Source organism: Pistacia vera, unplaced genomic scaffold, assembly GCF_008641045.1.
Source record: "Pistacia vera cultivar Batoury unplaced genomic scaffold, PisVer_v2 Contig106, whole genome shotgun sequence".
In the NCBI taxonomy this organism is placed as follows: domain Eukaryota; kingdom Viridiplantae; phylum Streptophyta; class Magnoliopsida; order Sapindales; family Anacardiaceae; genus Pistacia; species Pistacia vera.
The window spans coordinates 976933-986717 of NW_022195093.1; the positions used below are offsets into that span (position 1 = coordinate 976933).

At 37.2% G+C, this 9785-nt stretch overlaps 1 protein-coding gene and 1 pseudogene across 1 annotated transcript; both read left to right on the top strand.

Moving 5' to 3' along the window:
* The first annotated feature begins 300 nt into the window (after positions 1 to 300).
* LOC116129604 (high affinity nitrate transporter 2.5-like) lies at positions 301 to 2602 on the top strand. The gene is made up of 2 exons (XM_031415330.1): positions 301 to 1577; positions 2239 to 2602. The coding sequence occupies exons 1-2, from the start codon at positions 433 to 435 to the stop codon at positions 2600 to 2602; spliced, it is 1509 nt and encodes a 502-aa protein (XP_031271190.1). The 5' UTR covers positions 301 to 432.
* A 2817-nt stretch (positions 2603 to 5419) lies between these two features.
* Positions 5420 to 7339, top strand: LOC116129614 (annotated as a pseudogene).
* The last annotated feature ends 2446 nt before the right edge of the window (positions 7340 to 9785 follow it).

Sequence of the window (9785 nt, forward strand, 5' to 3'; positions counted from 1 at the left end):
AAACAATATTAAAATATCAAAATTTGTGACTTACAAGTAACTTATGATTTATGTATTTCAGCTGTATTGCAGAGAGTTTTTTTTTTTTTTTTTTTTGGTTGAAAAGAAGATTAGAAAATTCAACATTCAAAAGGATAAGGACAGAAATGGCTCCCACCAAGTTAATTAATAAGCATTTCCCTCAGTTTTGGGATTGTTACACAATTCAAGCACTCCAAAGTCAATTCCTACTACAACTTGTTAATTAACATCTCCTCACCACTATTCCCTAAAATCCAATCTTCAAAGTTAACTGTTCCTTTCAACCCCCCATCTTTTCTAGTTTTCCATATAAAGCTACAGGCCAGATCCCTGAGTTAGACCTGAGCTCAAGCCTTTACTAGAAGTAAGTCCATTTTTTCATTAACCCTTGAACATTATTCAGTCACAAACATGGATGTGGAAAGTGCTGCAGTAGAATCTCAGGCTCCAAAATTTGCTCTTCCGGTGGACTCCGAGCACAAGGCCACTGAATTCCGATTATTCTCAGTGGCAGCACCACACATGCGGGCATTTCATTTGTCATGGATATCTTTCTTTTGTTGTTTCGTCTCATCTTTTGCAGCTCCACCACTCCTTCCAATTATACGTGACAATCTCAACCTCACGGCCACTGACATTGGCAACGCTGGGATTGCATCTGTCACTGGTGCGGTCTTTGCCCGTCTCGCCATGGGAACTGCTTGCGATTTATTCGGACCTCGTCTTGCCTCCGCTTCCCTTATTCTCCTCACTGCACCTGCGGTTTATTTCACTTCTATTGCCTCTTCATCCATCTCCTTCCTTCTTGTACGTTTCTTCACAGGCTTCTCTCTAGCCACTTTTGTGTCAACTCAATTCTGGATGAGCTCCATGTTTTCTGCTCCGGTAGTCGGCACTGCAAACGGCGTTTCCGGCGGTTGGGGCAACCTTGGAGGCGGCGCAACACAGCTAATTATGCCACTAGTATTTGCTCTTATAGTCAACAGTGGCGCAGTCGAGTTTACAGCTTGGCGGATTGCGTTTTTCATCCCTGCCCTGTTTCAAATGCTATCCGCATTTGCAGTTCTTACCCTTGGCCAGGATTTGCCGGATGGGAACTTCAAGAAGCTACAGAAGTCCGGAGATAAAGAGAAAGATAAATTCTCAAAGGTCTTTTATCATGGGATTACGAATTACAGAGGGTGGATCTTGGCGTTGACTTACGGGTATTGTTTTGGAGTAGAGCTAACGATCGACAACATAATTGCAGAGTATTTTTATGATAGGTTCAATTTGAAACTCCACACAGCAGGTATAATTGCGGCAAGTTCTGGATTGGCGAATTTGTTCGCTCGACCTGGAGGAGGAATAATTTCAGATGCAGTGGCGAAGAGGTTTGGGATGAGAGGTAGGCTGTGGGCTTTGTGGGTGGTGCAGACATTGGGCGGGTTGTTCTGTATCCTTCTGGGACGGGTGGATTCTTTAAGTGCGTCCATTGTAGTGTTGATTGTCTTCTCTGTGTTTGTCCAAACTGCATGTGGACTTACATTTGGAGTGGTCCCTTTCGTCTCCCGAAGGTATGAATATTTCTGCCTATTCTTTAATTTTATTTTACCAAAAGCTCGCCATTGTTACTGTTTACTGCCTACTTTATGGTCATGACTTGTCGCCGAAGAGGAACAAAAACAACGTCGAAACAAGTCAAATAAAATAAATTTTGACTGCTAAAATGTCAAATAAAACGACCATCTGATACATATAGATACAAATACTAAAATTTTCAATTATTCATATACTGAAGTTGAGAAAATTTAATTCAATTGGGTGTTTAACAGACCTTAAGGATTAATTAAAGTACGTGTAAACTAGTCCAAACACTTCGATTACCAAAAAAAAAAGAAAAAAAAGGTTGAGAAAATTAAATTAAACTCTTCATTTTTAGTATTAACTAGATAAAAGGAGAATGCGGTTAAAAATCAAGTATACTCAAGAAGCCAATGAACCTTCCCATGGATGGTAAGATAAAAAATAGTAATAATTTCTATGATCCTGTCTACATATACGATATTTTATCCCTTATCATTTCAGTTAATTTATGATGAATTTAATGATATTTAAATAAGATGTTTATAAAACTAATTTAAAGATATCTTTATTAGCGAATTACTCCATATGTATACACTTATTTGTTAAGTGCTAAGTGATGGAAATACATCTGTTATCTACAAATTCGTTCAGGTCATTGGGTGTAATCTCGGGTATGACAGGAGGGGGTGGAAATGTGGGGGCAGTTCTAACTCAACTGATATTCTTCAAAGGATCCAAATACTCAAAAGAAACAGGGATAACTTTGATGGGTATTATGATAATATGCTGCACCCTTCCGATTATGTTAATTTACTTCCCCCAGTGGGGTGGAATGTTCTGTGGTCCTTCTCAAAACATTTCCTCCGAAGAAGACTACTACTTGTCTGAATGGAATTCACAAGAGAGAGAGAAGGGTTTGCATCAGGGAAGCTTGAAATTTGCTGAAAATTGCAGAGCAGAAAGAGGAAAAGTAAAAGGACTCAACTCTGATGAAGCTCAGTCTACAAATATCTAATAAAGAAATCTTCTACTTTGTTGTGTTTCTAACCGCAGTTAATTATACTACAAGTGATAGTAAAATTCAATTGATTGCCGTCGCCTTACATTCCAGCAACGAGTGTGCATTGCATTGCAATAATAAAAAGAGAAGCATGAATTGACATGACCATATTTAAGAATTCAACAGCAATCACAACTTCCAAATTATATTATAAAATTGGCATTGAATATACTTGGAATTATCAAATTGATTCTATAATCTCGTTGAATATTCCCCCCACCCAACATCATGGTAGTAAAAGACTAAAGCACCCTTCCTATCCTTATTCACAGAGTCACCCTGAACCACAGGCCCCATTTAGTTTCCTGTCTCCACTGTAATATTAACAGATCCTTGCAGATCAAATAACTCTTTAGAGGCGTTTGGTTGGAGGTTATGTGGAATTATTGGGGTTATGTCAATTTACATTACTTGATTACCATGTTTGCTTATCAAATAATATAAGATATAGGTAATCTTCAAATACCAATAGTGGTTACTATTGGTAATACTGGAGGTAATCTGATTATCTCAATTTTCTTCGGTATTCTAAGATTACCCGAGTTATCTTTTTTTATTACAATTCTATTACTTATTAATAAAATTTTAGGACAATAATGCCCTTATTTTTAAATTTATTTACATGAATATGAATTTTACTATTTCACCCCAATTAATTAACTTTTTGGACAAAATTACCCTTAAATTCAAAACAAATCGTAGCCCACCCAAGCCACCACCCCCACCGACCTGCCGCCAGAAACCACCGTCGCGGCCAGCCGTTACCACCACTGGAACGGCGTACAGAAGGTCGAAAATGATCGTCGTGCGTCGATATGGCCGTTTTCGGTCAGATCTAATTTGGCCGTCAAAGGCCAGATCCATCGATTTGGCCGAAAATGGCTAGATTAGATCTGGCCATCAACGGCCAGATCTCTAGCTGAAAATGGCCATACGGTGTATGGAGGTCATTTCCTGCCTTCTGTGTGCCGTTAAGTTGCCAGCTGCCAACGGCTTGCGGTGGTTGCCGGCACGGCCCGGTAGTAGCTAGATTGGTAAGGGTGCTTTGTTGATTTTTTAAACTTTTATTATGAGATTCTTTTTGCTAAGTTTCTAAATGCAGGGGGGTTATAATAATTCAAATAATAATTAATATTAAAAAATAATATAATAATAATATTTAATTAGAGGACAATTCAGTAATTTAAATAACATATCCACCAATTTATTTCTCCCAACCAAACATATTAATATATAGGCATGGCAATGGGGCGGGGCGGGGCGGGGATCTCATTCACCATACCCATCCCCACCCTCAAAATCATTCCCCACCCCTGCCCCATCCCCGTTACAAGGATGACAGGAATTCCCCTTCCCCGCCCCAAAGGGGAATGTTGGAGGCCCGTCTCCACCCCGTTAATTTTATATAAACAAAAATTAATTTGAGCATTACCAAACACAATAGTTAATTCTCGTCCACATGACAAACACTTAAATTAATCGTTTAAACATAATTAATTATACATAAATATGGGTCAAGGTTTGTTCTTGTTTAATTGTTTAGGGTGAGGGAATTAGAAAAATATGGGTTTATATAGGAAGGATAATTGTGTAATTAGGTGAAATATAGGGATATTAGTGAAAAGTAAATATATATATACATTTTTTTAATTTTATATATTATATACGGGGCGGGGCGGAGCCGGGGGGAAGGTATCACCAACCCCGCCCATCCCGAGGACGGGATTAAAACACCCCCCACCCCCGCCCCTATCCCTAAAAAAACCGGGGCTTCCCGCCCCATATGGGGCGGGGCGGGAGGGTCCCCGAAATCTCGGGGAACATTGCCATGTCTATTAATATAACATAATCATAATTAACCAAACATATTTTCCTAAAGATTCCTAATAATATTCAAGATAATCTAACTATAGTAATTGAACATTTCTGAACCAAACGCCCGTTTTATAGTTTCTTAGTTGTTACGCCTCTGGCTTTACGTTTCATTCATTCCGAAGTCTTATTTTTAACTATCGCAAAATTATATAAATCCTGTTTTACATTCATTCGAGATCTTAAATTAGTATTGACAACAGTAGAATACCAGCCTGAAGTCCATAGTCTATACGGGTTAAAGTTCAAGATTTGTCGACATTTTTGTGTAGAATAGATCATGAGGGCGCTGGAGTCTTTTGCTTCAAGAAGAAACTTCAAAGCAGATCCCCAGGCAAGTCAAGGAATCGATATTACACCACCACTGGCCCGGCTGTTCGCCAAATTCTAAAGTCAATGCTTAATACAACTTGTCCAATTTAAACTTCTCTTTCTGATAGAGAAAGCTTTCAAGTTCATGTCTCACGCCATTAAAAATCAAACTTGGAGCACACTTTCCGCCAACCACTACCTTCACAAGGTCTTGAATCCCAAACTTTCTAACCTTTTTTCATATCAAGATACAATAAAACAATGAGACTCGGCGGGAGAGTGAAGAGTTTTGACATCCTAACCTGCCTTTTTACCAACAGAAAGCATCAGTCTCATCACAATCCTCCAAGTCCAGAACCTTAAACAAAGTTTCAAATCTACCAACCTTCAAAGACAAGAACAGCTATTTGTAGAATCAGTAAACCATCTGGCAATTTAAGTCACCAAAAAAAAAAATTACACTAACATCTTCTTGAACACTATATAAGTTCAGCCAATGCCACCACTTAAGTCTATTAGCACACTGTGAGAGCGAGTTATTATCCCTTTAGAAATCTTTCTGGTTCAATCTGATCAATCCAAATATACAAATTGGAAGTTCAGGGCACTGTGAGAGAATCTGAACCTCAGGAATTTGCTCTTCCGGTGGATTCAGCACACAGCCATGAGTTACGCCTATTCTCAATGGCCCGCCACACATGAGGGCATTTCATCTGTCTTGGTTCTCTTTCTTTTCCTGTTTTTTATCGTCTTTTGCCGCTCCACCGCTCCTTCCATATACGTGACAACCTTAATTCACAGCAACTGACATTGCAATGCAGGGATTGCATCCGTCTTGGTGCAGTCTTTGCACGTATTGCCATGGGAAGTGCTTGCGATCTATTTGGACCTCGTCTAGCTTCCGCTTCGCTTACTCTCACTGCTCCAGCCGTTTACTCATTCCATTGCTCTTGCCGTCTTTTCCTCCTCGTACGGTTTTCCAGGCTTCTCCTCTCCACTTTTGTCTCCACTCAATTTGGATGAGCTCTATGTTTTCCAGTCCAGTAGTCGGCACAGCTAATGGTGTTGCAGCCGGCTGGGGCAACCTTGGAGGCGGTGCAACGCAACTCATCATGCCCCTTGTGTTTGCCATCATCCGTGACATTGGTGCAATCAAATTTACAGCTTGGGAGATTTCCTTTTTCATTCCTGCCTTAATTCAAACTCTATCAGCATTTGCCATTTTGATTTTGGCCAGGATTTGCCTGACGGGGATTTTGCCAGGCTGCAGAAATCTGGTGAGAAACAGAAAGATGAGTTCTCACGGGTGTTCTATCACGGGGTTACAAATTATAGAGGGTGGATTTTGGCGTTGACTTACGGGTATTGTTTGGAGTAGAGCTAACAGTGGACAACATTATTGCAGAGTATTTCTACGACAGATTCAATCTGAAACTCACACTGCAGGAATTATTGCAGCAAGTTTCGGATTAGCAAACATCATTGCTCGACCTGCTGGAGGATGGATTTCGATATTTGGCAAAGAGGTTTGGAATGAGAGGTCGGCTTTGGGCATTATGGTTGGTGCAGACACTGGGAGGTGTGTTCTGTGTAATTCTTGGACAGATGGGATCACTAACTGCATCCATATAGTGATGATAATCTTCTCTGGTTTGTTCAAGCTGCATGTGGGCTTACATTTGGGGTTGTTCTTTCGTCTCCGGAGGTAAGAAATTCTACAGTTCTATTTGTTCTTAAAAGGTTTCCATTCTTTAGTAAATAAAACCAAAAGGACTTTTTGGGACACACAGTTATATTTATGGAGCAGAAATTTCAATAGGCACCATTGACGGGCGAAGATTCACTAAAAATGTCAAAATTTTGTGTTGAAAAACTGATGATTTTACTAAACATGTCAAAAGTTGTCTATTTTACATTACTATTACTGCAATAATGATGCAGGGGAATGTGGCTCCTCTTCTTAACCATGAATTGATGGATCACCAACCAACTATAGAAGTAAAAACAGTCAAAAAAATTTGAATTTGGACATTCACAAACACACAAAAGCTTATAACCATTTGATTGAAATAATGCACGAACACATTTTGAGTTAATCCCGGATCTTCACCATGTGTTTCATGTTTCAGGTCATTGGGGGTAATATCTGGGATGACAGGAGGGGGAGGCAACGTCGGTGCAGTTCTGACACAACTAATATTCTTCAAAGGATCAAAATACTCAAAAGAAACAGGAATAACTCTAATGGGTGTAATGATACTATGCTGCACTCTTCCAATAATGTTAATATACTTCCCACAATGGGGTGGAATGTTCTGTGGTACATCTGAAAATAAGATTGCTACAGAAGAAGACTATTATTTGTCTGAATGGGATTCAAAAGAAAAGGAGAAGGGTTTACATCAATCAAGCTTGAAATTTGCTGATAATAGCAGAAGTGAAAGGGGAAGATCAAAAGTGAACTCTTCAACTATGCCACCTTCTGAGAATTCACCTACTCATGTCTAAGCTATTTATAGCTGTCAAAAAGGCTCCTTAAATTCTCAAAGTTATTAGTTTTTCTTCTTCTATGTAACCATCTGCTAGCTTTTTCTGTAAGTCCAGTGTGTTATCGTGTTTATTAAAGCAAAAACGTGAAAGTGCTGCTCATAAATCAGAAACATTTCTTGTGAAGGCATTGACTTAAGCTAATGGAGACTTAATTATTATGAGCACATATATATACATTAATTTAATTAACAGGCTAATATTGGAGGCTTCACACTTAACAGACCATTAAAATTTTAGAGATTCCACTCTCTTTATACAATTAAATTATTAATTTATATTCTATTTATCCCACTACAACCTATCTCAAATGAAAATACCCAAAGTGTCAAAATTAAAATGATAACTACTTACTATAAAGCTAGAAAAAACAAACATGGATGTTTTATTCCAAATAATGTGGCACAAAGCAAATAAAATTACATTAAAAAATGGCAAAGACGTATATCTTTAATACAATTATTGCATAAACTATCCATCAATCAGCTTAAATTATGTGCAGTAACTGAAAATGATACAAATGGACTAGCTTGGAGGCTGGACCTTGATCTGTTAAACATGTTTGAGTCTAGAGGTGGGCAAGGCGCAGGCCAGGTGGTCCTGGGCCTGGGCCAGGGTCCTCAAGGACGGGTCCCAAATCTCAAGGACCGGTTCTAATGAGGGACCGGGCCCAAATCCTCAAGGACCGGTCCTCGGCCCATGAGTTTCGTTAGGGCCCAGACCGGTCCTATGGGCCTGAGAATATTAATTTTAGCCTTCTAATTTTTATATATTTGGGGCTAAATAAATATTTATGTAAGGAGGTTTATGTAATTTATCGGGAGTGATTTGTAAAAAAAAATTCATAACTTATGCTTTCTTTGACCATTAATACTAAATTAATTATGATTTGATTGTTTATTATTAAAATATGTTTCTATTTGCTTCCAATTATATATGACCTTATTTCCTCAATGGATATTCATAAAATGTCACAGGAAATTATTTGATAAAAGTCTTACCTTTAAATTAATTAAAGTTAATTTTATATGTTTCCCAAAATATAGCTAAATCTCAAATGTCCAATAACTTTTGGAAACTATTATATAATTTGCTTAAGGGTTTCTTAATATTTGTAAGTGTTTGCGATATTTTTTTAAGGGGTATTTTTTATATTTAAAATTGGGTTTTAGGTCTTTCAGGGAATATTTAATACTTTCCAAAAGGTGTTCAGGTTCTCTGATCTTTTAAGAGTAAATTAAATTAACCTTATAAATTAAATGGTTTATTTATTACAATAATATTATGTTCTTTTTTATGTTGAATATTTACAAGTCTTTGTCTAAAATTAATGTGCTCTAAAATTAAAAGTTCAATCTTATAAGTATAGTTGACCTCTCACAAATTAGGAAAATTTTATGTAGTATATATTTAGTATTAATGGTCAAATTTTTTTTTTTTGTAAATTTATTATGTATTTTATAAGAGGGGTTTTAGCCTTTAGGTATTTATCAAGGGTTTTTCATAATTGGGTGAGGAGGGTTTTGAAGTTAACCGGGATCAGGCCTGGGACTGAACTGGCCTGGGCCCGGGCCCTCCTCCCTTAGGCCTGGTACAGTCCTAAGACTAGTCCTTATAGATGTCTTTATTCCAATGAAGTGGTTCAAAGCAAATAAAATTACAAAATTAATTGTCAAATTCTGAACCAAATTGCAGTTTTTCAGTGAATCCTTAAGAAATGGCAACCCAGCAACATTTACCATTCTTACATTAAGAAATGGGAAAGACGTATCATCTTTAACACAATTATTGCATAAATTATCCACCAATCAGCTTAAATTATGTGCAATAACTGAGAATGATACAAATGGACTATCCTGAAGGCTGGACCTTGATTTGTTGAACACGTTAGACGTACAGTCTCTGTGTGGGTGCAAAACCATCTGACAGATTGGGTCTATCTTAGGTGGGCCTATTCAAACTATCGCATAAGAGGTCCAAGACTAGCCCATTACTTAACACACGTCCAAAAAAGTTCTCTCAGAGTTTTTGTTTGGTCCAGTTTCTTCTAGTAAAGTTTATAAAAAAAGAGTTTATTGGAAAACTTATTAGAATAGGGCTTTTTATGAAAAAAAATGTTAGTTGTTTGATTAAAAAAATGTAAAATGACTTTTTAATATTAATTTATCAAAAAATGTTTCAATATATAAGAATAGATCAAGAGAAATTTATAAAATTGAATAGAAATATTTTTTAAATTTCAATATTTTTATTAAGCCCAAAAAGAGCTCACAGCGAAAAGTTAAAAACTTAGAGCTTTTCTCACAACCATAAAATAACTTATTTAAAATTGTATAAGTAATTTTGAAATACAATCAAATAACCTAAAAAAATTTATAACTTTAAATTAAATAAGCACTTTTGGTCA